Below are 22,647 nucleotides of genomic sequence, written 5' to 3' on the forward strand. Positions count from 1 at the left end.
GACTGGTTGCAGGACAACATGTGCAAATGGCTAGAGATACCTCTTAGGTCCATCAATTACCATCTAGCATCTATTCAACACAAAAAACAGCGTCAATTTGTTGTGGACACAAGACAGCTGGACATAGAAAGGGCTCCATTACTTTCAGTAGCTCAGGGCCTCATCAAACCTCCATCTGGCCCCATAGTGGCTGCCCACAAAACCAAGTTCAAAGTCCTTGTATTAATTTACAAAGCCCTGAACAACATGGATCCAGGATATCGCAGGGAACGTCCTGAACCCCTTTCTATCCCAGTTCAGTCACTGAGATCATCTGAAGGAGAATCACTGGCCATTCCCTGAGCTGGTGAGGCTCATTTGACAACCATAAGGAACTGAGCCTTTAGTGTCACCCGCCCAGTCCTGTGGAACTCTCTGCCACTAGAATCAGGCACCTTCTGTAAATGCCTTTTAAACGTCTGCTGGAAACTTTCCTATTCTGCCACCCCCATGGAGGCAATTAAGACGACAACTTTCCATAATACTTAGTGGATTTCTGATTTTAACTTTTCCATGGTTTTTATTTTGTGGTTTTATGTACAGTTGTAAACCGTTAAATGTGTGTGTGTGTGTGTGTGTGTGGCCACATGTGCAAATGGCTTGAGATACCTATGAGGTCCATCAATGACCATCTAGCATCTATTCAACACAAAAAACAGCGTCAATTTGTTGTGGACACAGGACAGCTGGACATATCAAGGGCTCCATTACCTTCAGGAGCTGAGGGCCTCATCAAACCTCAATCTGGCCCTGTCCCCCACAAATTAAAAGCAATAATCTGTTGTTCCTGTATGGAGTTCGGGGTCTAAGCTGCAAAAATCAGCTGTTTGTCTGGTTCTAGATGGGAGGGTGGCCCCCAAGTGGTTTCCTGGAACGCTGGACCCTAAAACCAGCCCTGGCGTGTTGGCAAGGATCATCATGGCATGTGCTTGGGGCAGGTGTGTGTGTGGCGGGTTCTGAGGCCGAACCCCGGTGAGAAGCAAATAATTCAAGCATTTGGGGACGGCCAGATACAAATACGCAACGGTTGTGGGGTGCGCAGTTTGGCCTGATCCCTCTGATGCCTGCCAGACCTCAGCTCAAGACAGGCTTTTTTTGTATTGCGTTTTTGGCGCTGCCCGTGGAGAAAAGCCATAAAAACGAGCGAGTTGAGGAGGTCTGGGGCGAGGGAGAGGAGAAAAGGAATTGGAAGCCCTGGGCACGATCGAGGGCTCCTTCGGTCCAGCAGAGACAAGGGAGCAGTTGTGGAGGCTTTTGGGAGGTTGCCCTGGAGACGGCAAGGGCCATTGTGGCTTTCCTCTTGACTGCAAGGGACGAGAACAACAGCCGCTTCAAATGTGACACAGAGGCAGGTCCAGCGCCGGATTTACGTATAAGCTAAACAAGCTAGAGGCCCCACTCTCTTGGGGGCCCCCCAAAAATTAAAGGAAAATTAAAGGAAAATGTACATTTCTAAAATATAAGATAAAAAACCAATAAAATAAAACCTACGTACAGCAATAGTGTTTTGTGTTGTGTTGGCTCCTAGGATGTAATAATAACAACAACAACAACAACAACAACAACAACAACAACAACAATAATAATAATAATAATAATAATAATAATAATAATAATTTTTTTATTTGTACCCCACCCATCCGGTTGGGCTTCTCCAGCCACTCTGGGTGGCTTCCAACAAAGATTAAAATTACATTAAAATGTCACACATTAAAAACTTCCCTGAACAGGGCTGCCTTCAGATGTCCTCTAAATGTCAGCTAGTTGTTTATCTCTTTGACACCTGGTGGGAGAGCGTTCTACAGGGCAGGCGCCACCACCGAAAAGGCCCTCTGGTTCCCTGTAACTTGGCTTCTCGCAGTGAGGGAACCACCAGAAGGCCCTTGGTGCTGGACCTCAGTGTCCAGGCAGAACGATGGGGGTGGAGACGCTCCTTCAGGTCTACTGGGCCTTTGAGGCCGTTTAGGGCTTTCAAGGTCAGCACCAACACTTTGAATTGTGCTCAGAAACACACTGGGAGCCAATGTAGGTCTTTCAAGATGGGTGTTATGTGGCCTCAGCGGCCGCTCTCAATCATCAGTCTGGCTGCCGCATTCTGGATTAGTTGTAGTTTCTGGGTCACCTCCAAAGGTAGCCCCATGTAGAGCACATGGCAGTAGTCCAAGCGGGAGATAACCAGAGCATGCACTACTCTGTAAGTCATGGGCCCCGCCTGCTCGCCTGCTCCCTAAAATTTCCCTGCTTTGCTCCTTTCTATATATAGGGTGCCTATATTCTGCATGGACTGGTTGAACGGCAACAGGGGCAAATGGCTTGAGATACCTATTAGGTCCATAAATGACCATCTAGCATCTATTCAACACAAAAATAGCGCCAATTTGTTGTGGACAAAGGACAGCTGGACATATAAAGGGCCTCATCAGTGGCTTAGGGCCTCATCAAACCGAAATCTGGCCCTGGGCAGGTCCCTCGCAATACATCACGCCCATGCAAAGCCCTCGCTGACCCCCTTAGCCACCCGTATCGTCCTGGTTGATCGATGGGTTGAATTTACATCATCCCAAAGGAGCCCAGGGTGACAAGCGCCTCAAATGCAAAAACTAAACAGTTAAAACACGGTAAATGCAATTACAGTGGAAAACATCTAAAAGCAATTACAGCTGGAAAACGTTGTTTAAAACATTATTTCATCCTGCCAGGGCTGCCAGGAGCAGAATTCTTCAGCCCCCAAAATGCCTGAATAAACAGGAATGTTTTTGAGTTCATAATGACAGAGTGCCTTCCATCAGCTTCAGCCCCATTCTGGACAGGGATAGCTGAACTTCTGTCGTTTATGCTCTGGTAACATCTAGGATAGATTAGTGCAGCATATTATACGTGGGGCTGCCTCTGAAGACGGTTCAGAAACTTCAGCGGGTGCAGAAATTGGTGGGCAGTTTGCTCACCGGGGCAAGAAGGTCTGAACATATTACACCGATCCTAGCCTGACTGCAGGGGCTGCCAATTAATTTCCAGGCCCCATTAACAGTGCTGGTTTTGATCTATAAAGCCTTAAACAGCTCAGGACCGCAACACCTCAAGGACTCATAGAATCATAGAATCCTAGAGTTGGAAGAGACCACAAGGGCCATCGAGTCCAACCCCCTGCCAAGCAGGAAACACCATCACAGCACTCCTGACATATGGTTGTCAAGCCTCTGCTTAAAGACCTCCAAAGAAGGAGACTCCACCACACTCCTTGGCAGCAAATTCCACTGTCGAACAGCTCTTACTGTCAGGAAGTTCTTCCTAATGTTTAGGTGGAATCTTCTTTCTTGTAGTTTGGAACCATTGCTCCGTGTCCGCTTCTCTGGAGCAGCAGAAAACAACCTTTCTCCCTCCTCTATGTGACATCCTTTTCTATATTTGAACATGGCTATCATATCACCCCTTAGCCTCCTCTTCTCCAGGCTAAACATGCCCAGCTCCCTTAGCCGTTCCTCATAAGGCATCGTTTCCAGGCCTTTGACCATTTTGGTTGCCCTCCTCTGGACACGTTCCAGCTTGTCAGTGTCCTTCTTGAACTGTGGTGCCCAGAACTGGACACAGTACTCCAGGTGAGGTCTGACCAGAGCAGAATACAGTGGCACTATTACTTCCCTTGATCTAGATGCTATACTCCTATTGATGCAGCCCAGAATTGCATTGGCTTTTTTAGCTGCCGCGTCACACTGTTGGCTCATGTCAAGTTTGTGGTCAACCAAGACTCCTAGATCCTTTTCACATGTACTGCTCTCAAGCCAGGTGTCACCCATCTTGTATTTGTGCCTCTCATTTTTTTTGCCCAAGTGCAATACTTTACATTTCTCCCTGTTAAAGTTCATCTTGTTTGTTTTGGCCCAGTTCTCTAATCTGTCAAGGTCGTTTTGAAGTGTGATCCTGTCCTCTGGGGTGTTAGCCACCCCTCCAATATGCAGCTATCCTATAGTCTCCCCCCAATATGTCTCCCCCATATGAACCAGTCCCAACCCTGTGATCGTAATCTGAGGTCTTTCTTCTGGAGGTCTGAAGCGCAGAAACATGAGAACAGGGCCTTTTTTGTGGTGGCTCCCCATTCGTGGGGTGCTCTCCTATAGAAAACACTCCTGTTAGGTGCCAGGTGAAATCACTGATCTTCTCCCAGGCCTTAAACAACCTCTGGCCTTTTAAACTGTGTTTGTGTGTTATGGTTTCGTTTGTTATTTTGTTACGTTTTTATACCGCACACCTGTGATCCTTGGATGGAGGTATATAAATTTAGCGACAGAGACAGACACACCTTGCTAGGGAGGGCATGCCACAACCAGGGAGCCACCACTGAAAAGCCCCTGTCATGGGGCAGCGGCAACCAGGAGAGTCCCAACGGCACCACCACCGCCAAGGCCTCACCTGCTGCGGGTATTAAGAAGGCAATCTTTGGCTCTCAGCAATTTAGGACTTTATTTGCATTAATACTGTGGATTTGGCCCAGCGGGTCACTAGCAGTCAGTCCCTACAGATATGGTTAGGGCTGCAACCGCAACCAACTAAATCTTCAGTTTGATTAAGGGACAGAATCCATATGTAATCAGGGAAGGCATATTTTAATCAATGGGGCTGCAAATCAGCTTCACAGTTTTGGGGAGTTTGTATTTAAATTGTTTGGTTCTGAGGTGTTATTGTCCTAGGAAATATAGATATACACACACACATATATATGAGGCCTTGTTTTCTAACACTGTGTATCATAGTGTTTGTTGATTAAACCGTAAATTATCCTGTGCTCCAGGACTGAAGGAAGAGTTCCCTTTGAGGAAACGGCTTTATCGAGTTTGGGAATAGTGTGCTGATTAAATTGAATTGGTTAATCAGCAAAAGGCCAGGTGATTAATAGACTGCAGTGCATTCATCTGGTCAAGAAGGGCCTTGATGGAAATTGGACCTGCTCTTCTGCAGTGAGCTTAGCACAAAGGAACGTCCCGGCAGGTTGAATTTATAGTTGGTTTATCATACAGCCAAGCCCCTCCAGATAATTGTGGGCTACTGATTCCCATCAGCCCCAGCCAATATCTCAGAAGCCCGCTCTGCCATAACGCGGAGGGGGGCTTTTAATTTAGCTGCCCCTGTTCTGTGATATAGCATTCCTGTCGAGGTATTATAATACTGTAATTTATTATTTATACCCTGCCCACCTGGCTGAGTTTCCCCAGCCACTCTGGGTGGCGACCAACAAAAGATTAAAAATATATTAAAACATCACACATTAAAATCTTCCCTAAATAGGGCTGCCTTCAGATGTCTTCTAAAAATTTGGTACTTATTTTTCTCTTTGACATCTGGTGGGAGGGAGTTCCACAGGGCGGGCGCCACCACCGAGAAGGCCCTCTGCCTGGTTCCCTGTAACCTCACTTCTCGCAGTGAGGGAAGGGCCAGAAGGCCCTCAAAGCTGGACCTCAGTGTCTGGGCTGAACGATGGGGGTGGAGATGCTCCTTCAGGGATACTGGGCCTTTGAGGCCGTTTAGGGATTTAAAGGTCAGCACCAACACTTTAAATTGTGCTCAGAAACGTCCTGGGAGCCAATGCAGATCTCTCAGAACCAGTGTTATGTGGTCCCGGCGGCAACTCCCAGTCCCCATTCTAGCTGCCGCATTCTGGATTAATTGCAGTTTCCGGGTCACCTTCAAAGGTAGCCCCATGTAGGGCGCATTGCAGTAGTCAATGGGTCTTGGCCATTTTGGATTGTTTTAGTTTAGTTTTAGTTTATGTTTTTTAAATGTCTTGGCATTTTTGGGGTTGTTTTTTCACATAACTATTTATTCACTTTCCAATTAAAACAAACAAAAACATCTACAATAATTTTTTTAAACCATAGTTTTGATTGACTTCCCTCCCCTCCCCCTCTTGGTTTCATTACTGAATACTTTTTCCACGCACGTTCTTAAAACCTTATATTCTTTCTGTTTCGATTTGAAATCTTCTTCATCTTATTACAAGTGACATGTAGACGTTTTCCTAATGTGAGGAGAATCTGTTCCAGGGTCCAAGCTTAGTACATAACACCGAAATTACTACTCGACTCTGAGCGTATTTCAGAATCCATACACAAAGCTTATGAAAAATATGCAGCCGTTTATCCCCTAAGATGAAAAAGAAAATAAGAAAAGAAAATGTTGAGTCCTTTCTTTCTTGGGTTACAAATTAAATAATTTGTCCCGCATAGTTCAATAGTTTATTTTAACAATCTTTGGCGGGGGCTTCTTGCTTCTATAAGGACGGGCTGGTCTTGGCCTCTTGGGTACGGGAACAAAGTCTTTCGTTCAATAAGTCCATCAAAGTCTGTACATCTCAGTGTCATAACTTCAGTTTTTTTAACAACATTCATTTTCCACATTCTTTTCCAATCTTTGTATATCTTCTCCCAGGCCTTTTAAATAATTTTGCATTGCCACCACATATAATAACCTCCCGTCCTGTTTCCTTCCTATCACGGTCAAAGCCTCCCAGATCCTTTCACCCCAGATTTCTCTTTTTTTGGTGTTTTAACTGCTTTTTGCAGCTTTGATTGTACATCGCCTTAAGACGACTGTGCAAAATTGATAAACTTGCAATAAGATCGATACGCGGTTGGCTCCCCCTGGCTCCAAGCCCAATGAATACCCAAAGTCTTTCAATACTGTATGTGCATAATAAGGAGCTGGACTGGGCTGACGTTGGCAGAGAGAGCCAAGCTGGCAGATGACCTGTTTCTAAAATAATATTGCTTTGGTGGTGACTCAGGAATACAAGCAGAAGCGATGAGTCACTGGATGTCGTGATATACAGAATCTCTCCTTGCAGGCTGCTCTTCCCATAAATTGACTGTGCATAAATAAGAAACTTTTTTTTCCTTTTTCTTTTTTGTCTGAGAGAAGGTGAGAGGGAGAGAGGCACAACTTTTAGTTACTAAAAACCTGAGATCAGTGTCTCATTTTTTGAGTGGGAGGAGAGACAGGGTAACGTGGCAATGGTTTTATTTGTGAAATACACACCTCTATGATTATGCTTACAGTACAAGCTTAGGAAAGATTTGAAAGAGCAGATTATGGGCTCTTTAATTCTCCAGAAGCTTAGTAGTGAATATAATGTGGTTATTTAGTAAAAAAAAAATTGGCTTAAGAAAGTATGAAAGTGGAGGAACTAGAACAGGCTTCCTCAACCTCGGCCCTCCAGATGTTTTGAGACTACAATTCCCATCATCCCTGACCACTGGTCCTGCTAGCTAGGGATCATGGGAGTTGTAGGCCAAAAACATCTGGAGGGCCGGAGTTTGCCTATGCCTGCAGATACCCATATGGGAATCCCGCAAGCACAATCTGAGCACTAGAGCTTTTCCCCTCCTGCAGTTTCCAGCAAGTGGAGTTCATAGAATTGTAGTGTTGAAAGGGACCTCGAGGCACATCTGGTTGGGTCTGTAAGGGTGAGGCGATCTTTCGAAAAGCCACTTTTGTTTTTCATTTTCTCGGGCCTTCCGCCATTTCACCCTCCCGTCCTCTGCAGCTTTCACTTTCTTCGACCCAAACGACCCGGCGTGTCAAGAAATCCTCTACGACCCCATCACCACCGTCCCAGAGTTGTTTGCCATCATCCGCCAGTGGGTTCCCCAAGTGCAGCACAAGATCGATATCATCGGCAGTGAGGCGAGTGATGGGCGTCTCTTGGGGGATCGTGGGCTGAGGGGGGGAGGAGGGGGGCGTTGGAACCTGGGTGTGCCCTGCTGTGCTGCTCCTTGCTAGGGAGCGTATTCCACAACCATGGGACCACCACTAAAATGGCCCCATTGTGTGGGTAGGGTAGTTTCCGCAAACGCTGGCACGCCCCTCTCCTCCAGGCCTGTAGCTGGGAGCTAAGAGGTGAAGGGAGGGGGAGGCCCAGAGCTCCCAGCCACAGTCAGTTAGCAGAAAAGGAGCAGCATGAAGACCCCGCCACCCATTCCTCATAATATAATGTGCAATAGGTGCTATATAATTGGGGAATGTGTGTAAGAGAGCGGAGGTTTTTTTACATCACAGGTGGGGAGCCTCAGGGGCCAAATATGGCCTCCCTGTCTTTGCCATTTGGCCTATGAGACCCTCCTGAGACCACCTGCCCCCTGTCCTTCTCTCCCCTGGCCACATCCTTCACAGACCCTGCGACAAGCCCTCCGATAAGGCTTTCGACTGGATGGAATGGATCTTTGAACTGTGAGAATGCTTCTCCCTTGGCCGAAAGGAGATGTAGAAGCCTCTGGCTTTTGTGTGGCTGGAGTACAGCTTCCTGTACAAAGTTAAGCATCAGATCCACTCCTCGGCCCAACTCTTGCCTCTAGCCACATACCCTTTGCTTCTGCCCTCACCCATCCGATCCCGGGCACACGACCCCAGGAAAGTCATCTCTCAGGGAATGTGGCTTTCAGGCTGGAAAAGATGCTCTGCCCCACTTTTAGATGCGCTTGCAGATCAGCTGCAGATTTAGGTGGGGGTTCTTGTTGCTGGCAGGGGGTGGGTTGCGCTTGATGACCTCTGATGCCCTTTCTAGCTTAAACTCATCCTTGGCCACGCCCAGCCTTGCGTGCTCAGCAGATCAACTGATGTGGGTGGTGTGTGCTGGGCCCGGGGGTCACCCATGAAATGCAGTCCAGGACCGGTCCAGAGTCCAAAGGTTCCGTTAGGAGTCAGTCCTACAGGGCCAAGGCAGGACACGAGGCAGGAAACCAGGCAAGGCCAGGCACAGGATCACAGGCAGGTTCTGGCAAACAGCAGTGTTGTTCCCGCAACCCAGGGCGGGGTCCAACAGCCTTTTATCTCTGATGGGGTAACGGCCGGTCCTGATCCCCCGGTGACTCACCTCCCTGTTTCGCCCAAAGGCGAGCACTCCTCCTGCGAGTACTCAGGTCTCTCCTTCTCTCAGACCTCAGTCTCTGCAGCTCAGGAGACGTTGGTGGGTTACTAGACTCAGGGGCCGCCTCAGCCTCCCCGACCAAACCGGTAGTGGAGCAGCTGTAAGTGATGGCCCAGCTGGAGGCAATGAGGTCATCCCCGCATCTGGAGCCCCTGACTGGGCCCAGCTGGGGTTTGCTGCAGGGGCACCTGTACAGACTGGGACTCTTCAGGATCAGGCCCCAGACTTGGTTCAGATGATGCCTGAGGCAAAGGATCCAGTGCGGACTGAGACTCCTCTGGTTCCGAGTCTGAGTCCCAGGCCATCACATGGTGCAAGGGAGATGGATCCGTTTACACCTCTGACTGACACCCTTCTTGGTGACTTGCATTCCGCAGATCTTGAAGCGAGGCTGCCACGTCAACGACCGCGATGGGCTGACAGACATGACGCTGCTGCATTACGCCTGCAAGGCTGGTGCTCATGGTGTTGGTAAGGAAGCCAGTGGGGGGGGGATTACACTCTATTCTTGGTGCGCCCCCCTGGGTGTCTCTCCTGGGCCTCAGAGCCCTGCCAGCTCTCTCAGGAGAAGCCACGCTCCCGTCTGGTCTTCCAACCTGCTTTTAAAATTTGACTCCCTGAGACCGCCTGTGGGTTTTAGTCAGTTTTGCATTCACGGCAATATCTGCACTACAACACACTAAGGCAGTGATGGCCAAACTCGGCCCTCCAGCTGTTTTGGGACTACAATTCCCATCATCCCTGACCACTGGTCCTGTTAGCTAGGGATGATGGGAGTTGTAGTCCCAAAACAGCTGGAAGGTCAAGTTTGGCCATCACTACACTAAGGAGTTTGAACATATGGATGAAGAATTCTCTGGTGGTGATTGGCTGAGCTGCCTCTGACATCACAGAAGCTTTGGGTTTATCCAGGGCCGGATTTAGACTTTTAGAGGCCCCCCAGATTCATAATTCAAAATAAAAACAATGCTAAACCATAAAAAGACACCCCCCAAATGAGACAAAGCGTACCCGTATTTTTCGCTCTATAAGACGCACCAGACAACAAGACGCACCTAGTTTTTGGAGGAGGAAAACAAGAAAAAAAATATTCTGAATCTCAGAAGCCAGAACAGCAAGAGCGATCGCTGCGCAGCGAAAGCAGCAATCCCTCTTGCTGTTCGGGCTTCTGGGATAGCTGCGCAGCATGCATTCACTCCGTAAGACGCATACACATCTCCCCTTACTTTTTAGGAGGGAAAAAGTGAGTCTTATAGAGCAAAAAATATGGTACATGTATTCTGAAATTAAATGACTACTTCCAAACTTTTATTTAAGTAGCAAGTGTCAAACTCTTTTTTGAATAAATGTATTATTTTTTGTGCTCCTGCTCTGCTGGTGCCCAAACTTGTGCTCAGTCTGCCTGTTGGGTAACCCAGTTTATCGCTGTTGTCCTCCTTCCCAGGTGACCCAGCCGCTGCTGTGCGCCTCTCCAACCAGCTCTTGGCTTTGGGTGCGGATGTGACCCTGCGCAGCCGCTGGACCAACATGAACGCCCTGCACTACGCGGCTTACTTTGACGTCCCGGAACTCATCCGCATCCTTCTGAAGGCCTCCAAGCCAAAAGGTAGGTTTGGAAGGAGGGGCGGGGCCTGTCCAGAAGAGGGCGGGACTTCCTGTATCTCCTGCGTCTCACCTCAGAGCTCACCTTGGCAACACAAAGCCCTTAATAACTTGGGGCCAGTTTACCTGTGAGATCACCTTACCCCTTATATGCCCCATCAACTGCTCTGATCTGCAGAGCTGGCACCATTACCGGCGTCACATAATACCCCTTCTGCATTTGTAAGACCTGCCCTTTGGAACTCCCTGCCGATTGACACCAGGCAGGCTCCTTCGCTATATTCTTTTCATCACCTGCTAAAAAAAACACAAAACTTTGTTTAGGTGAGCCTGCCCAGATAACACATAATGTTGGTGTGCATTTTAATCGCTTTTTAGTTTATCGCCTGTCTTTATTCTTTGAAGGCTTTGAATTGTTTTTGCCTATCATTTTATTGTTCTGTTCGCTTTAGAAACGGCTTGGAGTTTTTTTTGGTTTTTTGCCTCGCAATTGGTGTAAAAAATCCACAAAGTAAATAATGAGTAGTTCTCTGTAAGGAGAAGTTTGCAAAAGTGCCAGAGGTGTGGTTGTTGTTGTTTAGTTGTTTAGTTGTGTCTGCCTCTTCGTGACCCCCTGGACCAGAGCACGCCAGGCCCTCCTGTCTTCCACTGCCTCCCGCAGTTTGGTCAGACTCATGCTGGTCTCTTCGAGAACACTGTCCAACCATCTCATCCTCCGTCGTCCCCTTCTCCTTGCGCCCTCCATCTTTCCCAACATCAGGGTCTTTTCCAGGGAGTCTTCTCTTCTCATGAGGTGGCCAAAGTATTGGAGCCTCAGCTTCAGGATCTGTCCTTCCAGTGAGCATTCAGGGCACTCAGGCAGAGGTCTTGGCTCGGATTAATTCCCTGCTTCCTTCCTAAGAAGTTCTGACTGATAATATTGAGCATTACAGCAGCAGCTGCAAAAAACAACAGAAACCAGTCAGCTCCTCTTCATCTCCTGAGGGTTGGCACTCCTAGGCAACCTTCTTCACCAAGAATCGCAGCTCTGTGTAAGGAACTCCCAGCCATTCACCAATATTTGTTGCGTTCCTTTTATTATTATTATTATTATTATTATTATTATTATTATTATTATTATAAAGTGTTTTTAATGGGCAGACTCAGCTCTGAAATACTGTAAAGCAGGAGAGTTCAGCCCTTGCCAGTGTGGTCTGTGATCAGGGATGATGGGAGTTGTAGTCCACAGCATTGCAGGGGGTGGACTAGATGACCCTTGAGGACCCCTTCCAATCCTACAATTCTATGATTCCACGATCTGGAGTGTATCCCATTGACTGTAAAGCAGTAATAAGGAAGAAGCTTGCGAATCTCAGCCAGCTGCATGGCCAAGGATTCAAAATGTTTGCAAAAATGTAGTTGCCAGCTTGGATGTGGGAGATTGGTTTTGCCATGTAGAGGAGACAGCCAGTGTATGCTGGATCCTGGCAGTGTTTAATCGAGAGAGCACAGGGTCCCAAACCTTCAGTTGGACCCAGGTGGGAACTAATCGGAAGTCGGAGAAGAATTTTTCAGATAAGGACCCACTCAAGTTTGTGATTCATTTGCAATGTTCAGAGCCAGTTGTAGTTTCTGAAGAGTCTTCAGGGGCAGCAGCACAAAGCTGGGGGAACAGACTGCAAAGACAAATAATTCGCTTCAGGCATCTGATGAAGCAGGTTGTAGTTCATGAAAGCTGACGCCAAAATAAATTGGTTAGTCTTTTGTTGTTTAGTCGTTTAGTCGTGTCCGACTCTTTGTGACCCCCTGGACCAGAGCACGCCAGGCACTCCGGTCTTCCACTGCCTCCCGCAGTTTGGTCAAACTCATGCTGGTAGCTTCGAGAACAGTGTCCCACCATCTCGTCCTCTGCCGTCCCCTTCTCCTTGCGCCCTCCATCTTTCCCAACATCAGGGTCTTTTCCAGGGAGTCTTCTCTTCTCATGACGTGTCCAAAGTCTTGGAGCCTCAGCTTCAGGATCTGTCCTTCCATGAGCACTCAGGGCTGATTTCCTTCAGAATGGAGAGGTTTGATCTTCTTGCAGTCCATGGGACTCTCAAGAGTCTCCTCCAGCACTATAATTCAAAAGCATCAATTCTTCGGCGATCAGCCTTCTTTATGGTCCAGCTCTCACTTCCATACATCACTACTGGGAAAACCAGAGCTTTAACTATACGGACCTTTGTTGGCAAGGTGATGTCTCTGCTTTTTAAGATGCTGTCTAGGCTTGTCATTGCTGGTTAGTCTTTAAGGTGACACAAAACTCATTTTTGCTGTAAGACCAACCCTTCTGGAATTTCTGTAGCTCCCCATGGCCTTCACTTCCTTTGACCTTGTTCCATAAAGAGCCTCACATGCTCCGGCCTGGTTTGCACATAATACTAAGCCAAACAACAGTGATTATTTCACCCTTCTCCCAGGCTCCCTGCTGCCAGGCTACTTGGAGCTAAGTTATGGTTTGTCACGCCCAACAAACCATGAGTTGCAACCAAAGTTGTTTCTGCTTTGCCGCTCGTGGTTTGTTTGGTTTGAAGGTGACTAAGGCGGACCATGGCTTAGCTCTGGGTAACATGGTGAAAGGAGAACTGGAGGAGGGATGGAGCAGGCTCAGTTTACTCTCTGGTTGCCTGCACGCTTGCCCATTCTCACTAAACCATGGTTTGGCTCATCGCTGCGAGTAAGTGTGAAATGCTAACAGTGGCAAGTTGGTTTTAATACCTGCGCGACCTGTATATTCCTTCCCCCTTCAGTTCTGAACTCGACGTGTAGCGACTTCAACCACGGAACAGCCCTCCACATTGCTGCTTCCAACCTGTGCCTTGGGGCCGTGAAATGTCTCCTGGAACATGGTGCCAACCCAGCTGTCAGGGTAAGAAAGGGGAGCTGTGCTGGATAAACGTATTGATGATGATGATGATAAATTATTATTTATACCCCGCCCATCTGGCTGGGTTTCCCCAGCCACTCTGGGCAGCTCCCAACAGAATAATAATAATAATAATAATAATAATAATAATAATAGTGATAGTGATAAAACATGAAATATTAAAAACTTTCCTAAACAGGGCTGCCTTCAGATGTCTTCTAAAAGCCAGATAGTTGTTTATTTCCTTGACATCTGATGGGGAGGGCTTTCCACAGGGCAGGCGCCACTACCCAGAGGGCCCTCTGCCTGGTTCCCTGTAGCTTTGCTTCTTGCAATGAGGGAACGCCAGAAGGCCCTCGGAGCTGGACCTCAGTGTCCGGGCTGAATGATGGGGGTGGAAACGCTCCTTCAGGTCCACTGGACTGAGGCCGTTGACGGCTTTAAAGGTCAACACCAACACTTTGAATTGTGTTTGGAAAAGTACTGGGAGCCAATGTAGATCTTTCAGGACCGGTGTTATATGGTCTCGGCGGCCGCTCCCAGTCACCAGTCTAGCTGCCGCGTTCTGGATTAGTTATAGTTTCCGGGTCACCTTCAAAGGTAGCCCCATGTAGAGCGCATTGCAGTAGTCCAAGCGGGAGATAACCAGAGCATGCACCACTCTGGTGAGACAGTCCGTGGGCAGGGAGGGTCTCATCCTGCGTACCAGATGGAGCTGGTAGACAGCTGCCCTGGACACAGAGTTGCTGTAGTGCTGGTGGCACTTCCTTTTCTTCTGATACTATTATTATTATTATTATTATTATTATTATTATTATTATCATCACCCACCCATCTGGCTGGGTTTCCCCAGCCACTCTGGACGGCTGATAGGAAATGCTCTGTGGGAGGGGCACAAAATGGGGGATTGAGGAGGGTCCTTTTGGTGAAAGGAAGAGAATGAGAAGTGTCCCTATTTTCATTTGAGGAATGTTGGGGGGGGTGAGTGAGAGAGAGAGAGCGCAACACTGAAAGTCTGGAGGAGCAATCTAGTCTTTAACACAGGCACAAATATAAGAACAGTGCCTGTACATTTTGCCTCCCATCTCATGTTCTGCAAATGCTAGAAGATTCCTCTCCCTTTTCACTGAGATCTGGTAGTCTGGGGGTTATGGTTCATGGGGGGTGGAGGATTCCACCCCCCAGGGACCCCCATGGTGTCTCCTCCAGCGCAATGACCTCCCTGCGCAATGCTCTCTCCCAACAGAACAGCAAAGGCCAGGCGCCGTCCGACGTGGTCCCAGACCCCATGGACATGACCTTGGACAAAGCCGAGGCGGCCATGATCGCCAAGGAGCTGAAGCAGCTGCTGCTGGACGCGGTGCCCTTGAGCTGCAACCTCCCCAAGGTCACCCTGCCCAACTACGACAACATCCCGGGCAACCTCATGCTCATCTCCCTCGGCCTCAAGCTCGGCGACCGAGTCATGGTGGACGGGCTGAAGGTAAGGCCAAGGTGTCCCTCATCATGGCAGGTGGGTTTGGGACCCCCATCACCAGTGTCTCTTGGGTAGGACTGGACTTGAAAAGCCCACGGTGCTGACATCTAATGGGTTGTGTCCAATGCTAGTCCTTCTCAGGGTTGACCCACTAATTCAACACAGTGGGACCTCTGGTTGCGAACAGGATCCGTTCCGAGGTCCGTTCGCAACACGAAAAGAGCGCACCCCGCAGTGGCGTGTCTGCACACGCACGGGTTGCGATTTGCCGCTTCTGCTCATGCGCGTGACGTCATTTTGTGCTTCTGCGCATGCGCGAGCGCCAAAACCCGGAAGTAACCTGAAAGAACGTAACATGAAGCGGACGTAACATGAGATGTGACTGTACTGTTCATGTTAAGGAAAAATTCTGGGGTGGGAGACTACCCAACAGCCCAGCTCGTCGGGGTGCAAGTCCCCCGCGGATCCAAGTGGTCAGTAAAAAAGGAAGTTCCAGCCAAGTAATTTGGAGCAAAGGAGCAGTCAGTAGACCATGATTTTTATTGTTGCGCAACAGGTCCCCCAGGAGTAAGAACCCTGAGGGTGGGGTGACCTCCTCTTTTAAACCTTCCCTCTTTCCCCCAGAATACACTTTGAGCAGCAGCATTGATACATCATCACTACATCACTAGCATGTCACAAATGGGGAGGGGCACACAAGGGTTAGGGACGCGGGTGGCACTTGGTCTAAACCACATAGCCTAGGACTTGCCAATCAGAAGGTCAGCGGTTCGAATCCCCATGACGGGGTGAGTCCCGTTGCTCTATCCCAGCTCCTGCCAACCTAGCAGTTTGAAAGCACATAAAAGTGCAAGTAGATCAATAGGTATTGCTCTGGTGGGAAGGTAAATGGCGTTTCCGTGCGCTGCTCTGGTTCGCCAGAAAGCAGCTTAGTCATGCTGGCCACATGACCCGGAAAAACTGTCTGCAGACAAACGGCGGCTCCAGTAAAGCAAGATGAGCGCCACAACCCGAGTCGTTCACAACTGGACCTAATGGTCAGGGGTCCCTTTATCTTTACACAAGGGTTACACAAGTTCAACATTAGGTCACTTTATCAGATATCTTTCCCAACACCTCTTAACTCCCTATCATTGGAAGAACAATGAAACTCTTTCCATCTCCTTGCCCTCAGGACTTGTCTGGAAATGGGCTTTCAGAACACCTGACTTGCTCAACTGCCTCTGCGGATGTCTAGTGTTGCCCCCTTGGTCACTCCCTGGGTGGGTGGCCCTGTATGTGCTCTCACGCTTGGGGAATTATGGTGGGATGCCCTGTTCCTGCTGCCCACGTGACTTCCTGCTTCTTGGTTCATGGAGGGAGGTGGAGCCCAAATTCACCTTTCTTTAAGGACCAAAATGGCGTTGGAATGAGGAGAGTCGGTTAAAGTATGGATTTTCTACGAATTTATAGGTATCTTCCCAGAGCTGTCAAGTCAAAGGGATACATTCAGGCATAATATTTGTAACATTGTAACAACTTTACAGATGTGCCCCCCATGTCATTTCCACAACAGTTCAAAAGCATGGGAAGCTGCTGCCAGCCTGTGCCAACAATATTAATTTAGATGGGCCAGTGGTCCAATTCATTTTTATAAGCTGACGTCCTCTGTTGCGTCTTGTTTCCCCAATCTCGCCATGCCTCCCTGCAGTTGGGCACCTTGCGTTTCTGCGGCACGACAGAATTTGCCAGCGGCCAGTGGGTGGGCGTGGAGCTGGATGAGCCGGACGGCAAAAACGACGGCAGCGTGGGAGGAATCCGTTACTTTATCTGCCCTCCGAAACACGGTAATCTAAAGCGGGGTTATGCCCCCTTGACACCAGCACTCCTCTGCCTTCAAATCCAGCAGCCGTCCAAGTCAACTACACAAATATCAAAGCTATAGAAGAGCGCAACTCCTGGGTTTCCCCCAGAACACGCCTTCTAGGCCAGGGGCTCCCAAAGTGGGTGGTACTGCCCCCTGGGGGAGTGGGATTTCCTAGCGGGATGCTAAGAAGGGGGTGTCAGGGGGTCGCTGGAGGTATAAATTGTTACATTTCCTGCTCCATGGTTGCAGTCATGGGATTGTTGTCTATCTCATGACGGTGTATGTTTTGACTCCACCGCGTGGGAAGTGAGGGAGACAGGTTGTTTGTGTTACTGTGTTCCACGAAGTGGGACTATTGTCCTTTGTTCTCTCTCTTTGCTGTCTGATGCTAGAGAAGAGGGAGACATGCTTCAGTGCTCCATGGGTGCTTATATGTAAATAAAGTAGATTAGCCAAAATGCTGAGTTGCTGAGAGTCTGTCATGCATGCTGCGCAAACTCTGCGGATCCCTAAGTGTGCCGGTGTCTGGTGGCATTGGTCGCTGTGATGTTCAGGCTGAAGAAAGCTTATGAAGCTCCCGAACGATCGACCAGGAGGGAGAGAACGTGCCAGTCGGGCATGTGTCTCTGCCAGGGTCCTACTCGAGTGTACGCTGAGCTCCTGACATAAATGACTGCCATTTTGAAAAGCTGGCATCACCAAGTTTTTTTGAATTGATTAAACTAAATGGTTCTAATTGGACATTTCTGAGCACAATTCAAAGTGTTGGTGCTGACCTTTAAAGCCCTAAATGGCCTCTGTCCTGTATACCTGAAGGAGCGTCTCCACCCCCATTGTTCTGCCCGGACACTGAGGTCCAGCTCCGAGGGCCTTCTGGCGGTTCCCTCGCTGTGAGAAGCCAAGTTACAGGGAACCAGGCAGAGGGCCTTCTCGGTGGTGGCGCCCGCCCTGTGGAACGCCCTCCCACCAGATGTCAAAGGAATAAACAACTATCTGACGTTTAGAAGACATCTGAAGGCAGCTCTGCTTAAGGAAGTTTTTAATGTTTAATGCTGTATTGTGTTTTGAATATTTGGTTGGGAGCTGCCCAGAGTGGCTGGGGAAACCCAGCCAGATGGGCAGTGTATAAAATGTTGTTGTTGTTGTTTGCACAGTTCTTACCCGCCATGTAAGCTTTGGGCTTCTGGTTTTCCTTCCCAGGAGTGTTTGCTTCTGTGTCCAAGATCACCAAAGCTGCCGATCAGACGCCTTCGTCAGTGACCTCCACCCCACGAACCCCCCGCATGGACTTTTCCCGCATGACCGCAAAGGGCCGGAAGGAAAAAGACAAGGACAAGAAAGGTGAGCTGGACTCCCTTTCATTGTGGACTCTCCTTTTAAACAGAGGTTGGAGGGCTCCCTGTCGTGGATGCTTTAGTTGAGACTCCTGCATTGCAGGACGTCAGACTAGAGGACTCTTGTGGTCCCTTCCTGTTAGGATTCTTTTCCCGTGTTGCAGTCACGGGATTGTGTTTATCCCATGACGGTGTATGTTTTCATTCTACATTGTGGGAAGTGACGGAGACAGGATGTTTTTATTACTGTGTTTCCGTGACGCTGGACGTTTGTCCTTGTATTCTCTCTCTTTGCTGTCTGATGAGCAAGAGGAAGGAGCGGAGTTGCGACGCTCCGAGTGTGTATATGTAAATAAATGTAGTTTTGCCAAAAAGCTGCGCTTCTGAGTCTGAACGCTGACTGCCTGTACTCTGCTGATCCTGAAGTGTGCTGATGGCTCTTGGTATCAGTCGCTGTGATGTTTGGGCTGGAGAAAGCTTTTGAATCTCCTGAAAGAACGACCAGGAGGGAGAGAGCATGCCAGTTGGGCATGTGTCTCTGCTGGCTTCCTACTCGTGTGTAGGACCTCCTGACACTTCCAACTCTGATTCAATACAGATAGTTTTACAAACAACAGACATAATAAAATTATAGACCTGGATATGTCGTCGGAATCCGCCACAATTGTTTTCAGGTGTTCACCATGTTTTTGGATGGTTTAAAATACGTTTTATTTTAATTGAGATAGAAATTTGATAAATAAAACAAGATAAATAAGTTATGGAGCAAACTAAAACATCCAGATCTCGCTTCTCTCCTCCCGTCTGCTCTGTCCAGCTCTCCGGAAGAAGTCCTTATCTGTTGGCAGCCTGGACCGTGAAGGACTGAAGATTGAGATTGGGGATCACGTCCTGGTGGCAGGTCAGAAGCAAGGCATCATTCGTTTCTACGGGAAGACAGATTTTGCCCCAGGTAAGCCAAGAGCTGGTGATCTGGGAAGCCATTTCCATGGGAGGGTTAAGATCCTGTCTAGGGGGTGGGGCAGAGCATTGAGACCGACGTGCAGACTTTGGATCGGTAGCATGAAAAAAATAACCCCAGGAGTCCTGATCCGAGCTCAGGGTTCTGAGTTCAAGTCCTGCCTCTGCTGTGATGTCCCTGCGTGGCCTCAAATCACTCTCAGTTTCACCCCTCTGACAATGGGAGTAACAGTGGTCTACCTCAGGTGTTGTTCTTTTAGGAGAGTGCAAACGAGGACGCCGATTGCAAAGCATTCTGCGAGATTAAGGTTGTAGTCCTCAGCGTTACTAATGTGGAAGGGAGTCCCCTTTGAAATCTGTGAGACAAATTCCTAGTCCCTGTTGGAATTAGCAAGAGTAATTTAAAAATCTGCATTTCTGACTAATTTTCATGTTTTTCTTTCCCTCTCTCTTTCTCTCCAGGCTACTGGTTTGGCATTGAACTTGACAAGCCCACAGGAAAACACGATGGCTCGGTCTTTGGAGTTCGCTATTTCACCTGCGCCCCTAAGCATGGAGTCTTTGCCCCGCCTTCCAGAGTGCAGAGGTGTGTGGGATTTATATTTCGCGTGATTTAACAAGCTGCTAAAATAGTTTTTAACATAGCTAAGAGTGATCCTGTTCTAATTTGGGGAGCATATTCTGTAGATAAAATGCTGATTCATTTGCTGTCTTTTCTTGAAAATTAGGCAGTATATATTGTGGGATAAGGGACGCGGGTGGTGCTGTGGGTTAAACCACAGAGCCTAGGACTTGCTGATCGGAAGATCGGCGGTTCGAATCCCCGCGACGGAGTGAGCTCCCGTTGCTCAGTCCCTGCTCCTGCCCACCTAGCAGTTCGAAAGCACGTCAAAGTGCAAGTACCTTCCGGTGGGAAGGTAAACGGCGTTTCCGTGCGCTGCTCTGGTTCGCCAGAAGCGGCTTAGTCATGCTGGCCACATGACCCGGAAGCTGTACGCTGGCTCCCTCGGCCAATAAAGCGAGATGAGCGCTGCAACCCCAGAGTCGGTCACGACTGGACCTAATGGTCAGGGTCCCTTTACCTTTACCTATATTGTGGGATGTGATACATAAGCAGCAGTCAAGTACAAACATTCCGTGTTTTCCTAGAGTGGACATGCATGGGATGTTTGGTCCAGCCAGTCGAAAGCTTCCTGTTTCCTCCTGGCTGGGACATCCGTCCTTTGCATGTGACTAGAGGTGAGCGTGACCTTACCTGTCCAGGTAACAAAAGGACAAGGCACACAGCTCCCCCCCTCTCTTTGACTTCCTCCGTCATTGGAGCAGTTTTTAGCTAGAGATGCCTTGTTAGCTTCCAGCCAACAGAGGGCACTGGGATTATCCCCATATGGGGTAGATCCACATGTATATCCTTTGTAACTAAGTCTGCCTTCAGGGATCCAACTGTGAACTGAATGTGAGTAAACTTTTCTTATATGCAGTGGACGCTCAGGTTGCGAACGTGATCTGTGCGGGATGCACCTTTGCAACCCGCAGCGTTCGCAACCTGCAGCGGCGCATCTGCACACACATGGGTTGCGATTCGGCACTTCTGCGCATGCGCAAAGCGTGATTTAGCGCTTCTGTGCATGCACAACCACTGAAACCCGGAAGCAACCCATTCCGGTACTTCTGGGTTTCGGTGGTCCGTAACCCGAAAAAATGCAACCTGAAGCATCTGTAACCCGAGGTATGACTGTACTTTGCACAAGATTGTGGTGTGTTTATTCTTTTAAGATGGATATAAAGGAACTTACCAGGAACCTAATAGTGAGAGGCTTAAACAAGCCTGCAACCAGCTATCCGCTGTGCATTTAAAGGGGGAATGTGAAACTCTGCTAAGTAAAGGAACTTGCTAGCGCAGGTTAGGAAGGATATTAATAAACAACATATCCTCTCCTGCCTCCCTGAACATTTTAAAATAATCATAGCCACTACTACAAACATCAGAGTTCCAAAGAGGGCATGTGGGAAGACACCATGTTGAGAAGCTGGAAGGTGTGCAGAGGAGGGTGACCAAGACGATCAAGGGTCTGGAAACTGAGCCTGATGAGGAACGGTTGAAGGAGCTGGGTACGTTTAGCCTGGGAAAGAGGAGAAATGAGAGCCATCTTCAGAAATCTGAAAGGAAGATGGAGCAAGCTTCTTTTCTGCTCCTCCAGAGGGTAGAACGCAAACAGCGGCTTCAAATGACAAGGAAGGAGATTACGATGAAAAATCAGGGGGGAAATTCCGACGGCAGGTGGAACAGACTCCCTCAGAAGGTGGTGGACTCCCTTGCAGATTTTTAAACGGAGATTGGGTGGCCGCCTGTCAGGGATTATTTAGCTTGTGGTTCCTGCATGGCAGGGAGTTGGACTAGATGACCTTGGGCGTCTCCTTCCAACTCTACAATTCTATGATCTCCTGGCAAGTAATCTGGTTTTTATGCTTGCCTTGTTCTTGACTGTGAATTAATCGTGGCCATCTCTCTTTTGCAGAATCGGAGGACCCAAAGATTCCCAGGGAGATGGCACTTCGGCAAAGAAAGTCCACCAAGTCACTAGTAGGTACACCCTGGGCTTTGTTTTCTCCCACGTGAGCAAAGATGCAACACAAGAGTTTCCAAATATCTGTTTCCCACTTTTGTCAGCCTCCTGTGCTTTTTAATGCTGGCTGACAAGTTCAGCAGGTGATGTTTTCCCATATACCGTATTGGCCCGGATATAAGCCGCACCTTTAAAATTCGGGGGGGGGGGGCGGAGAGAAGAAAAGTCAATACCCGAATATAAGCCTCTCCCTTAAAATTCGGCCGGCACTCACACCTGTTCTGTTTTACTGTATGTCTGTTTCAGCAGCAATATTGCAAAAGCCCATTTTTGTAAGGTCGTGAATTTAACCCGCACTTTAACTTTTCATGGTCAGAATTCTCTTAGTCTTTCTGTCATTTTTGCCAGTTCTGCATAGTTCATCAACTTCTCTTGCCATTGTTCTTTAGTTGGTATTTCTCCAGTCTTCCAATTTTGTGCAATCAACATTCTTGCTGCTGTAGTGGCATACATAAATAAAGTCCTCTTTTCTTTTGGTATGTCTTGACCTAAAAAACCCAATAAAAAGGCTTATGGTTTTTTTACAAAAGTTATTTTTAACGTTTTCTTCAATTTATTATATATCATTTCCCAGTAGGATTTTACCTTCTTACAATCCCACCACATATGAAACCTTCTGTTTCATATCTCCAACACTCTTTCTTTTTGTTTTTATACATTTTTGCCACCCTTTCTCCGTTCTTAAAAGGACCACCTCTTCCTTTTCCCTCTCCTTCAGTCTCACAGCCAAAGCGCAACTTCACAGCAGTCAGAACCCCAAAAGATATCACATCGGAAAACTCCATCTCTAGGTAAGGACAACCTATGCTTGCCTCCCTTTGAAATCTCTTCAATTCACATACATCAGGCATGTCCAGCTCCCAAGAGACTGCGATCTACTCCCACTATAAAAAAACTGACAGTGATCTACCCATTGGATTGACCAAAGTTGTCGAGCTTGTTTGGGAGGGTGTCAGTCAGGATC

At 48.2% G+C, this 22,647-nt stretch overlaps 2 protein-coding genes across 3 annotated transcripts in view; both read left to right on the top strand.

Annotated features, from left to right (window-relative positions):
* The window catches only part of ALKBH6 (alkB homolog 6), a 158,667-nt gene that overhangs the window by 114,362 nt on the left and 21,658 nt on the right, over positions 1–22,647 (top strand). The window lies entirely within an intron of this gene.
* CLIP3 (CAP-Gly domain containing linker protein 3) overlaps positions 1–22,647 on the top strand; it is a 34,013-nt gene that overhangs the window by 8,368 nt on the left and 2,998 nt on the right. For both annotated transcript variants that reach the window (XM_053401703.1, XM_053401702.1), the window contains exons 3-13: positions 7,574–7,713; positions 9,331–9,424; positions 10,398–10,559; positions 13,324–13,442; positions 14,686–14,922; positions 16,607–16,742; positions 17,963–18,103; positions 18,914–19,048; positions 19,519–19,642; positions 21,576–21,640; positions 22,402–22,474. In XM_053401703.1, the coding sequence (XP_053257678.1) occupies positions 7,574–7,713; positions 9,331–9,424; positions 10,398–10,559; positions 13,324–13,442; positions 14,686–14,922; positions 16,607–16,742; positions 17,963–18,103; positions 18,914–19,048; positions 19,519–19,642; positions 21,576–21,640; positions 22,402–22,474 (1,426 nt within the window). The remainder of the gene's footprint in view (positions 1–7,573; positions 7,714–9,330; positions 9,425–10,397; positions 10,560–13,323; positions 13,443–14,685; positions 14,923–16,606; positions 16,743–17,962; positions 18,104–18,913; positions 19,049–19,518; positions 19,643–21,575; positions 21,641–22,401; positions 22,475–22,647) is intronic.

This window comes from Podarcis raffonei, chromosome 8 (genome assembly GCF_027172205.1).
Source record: "Podarcis raffonei isolate rPodRaf1 chromosome 8, rPodRaf1.pri, whole genome shotgun sequence".
NCBI classification, from domain to species: domain Eukaryota; kingdom Metazoa; phylum Chordata; class Lepidosauria; order Squamata; family Lacertidae; genus Podarcis; species Podarcis raffonei.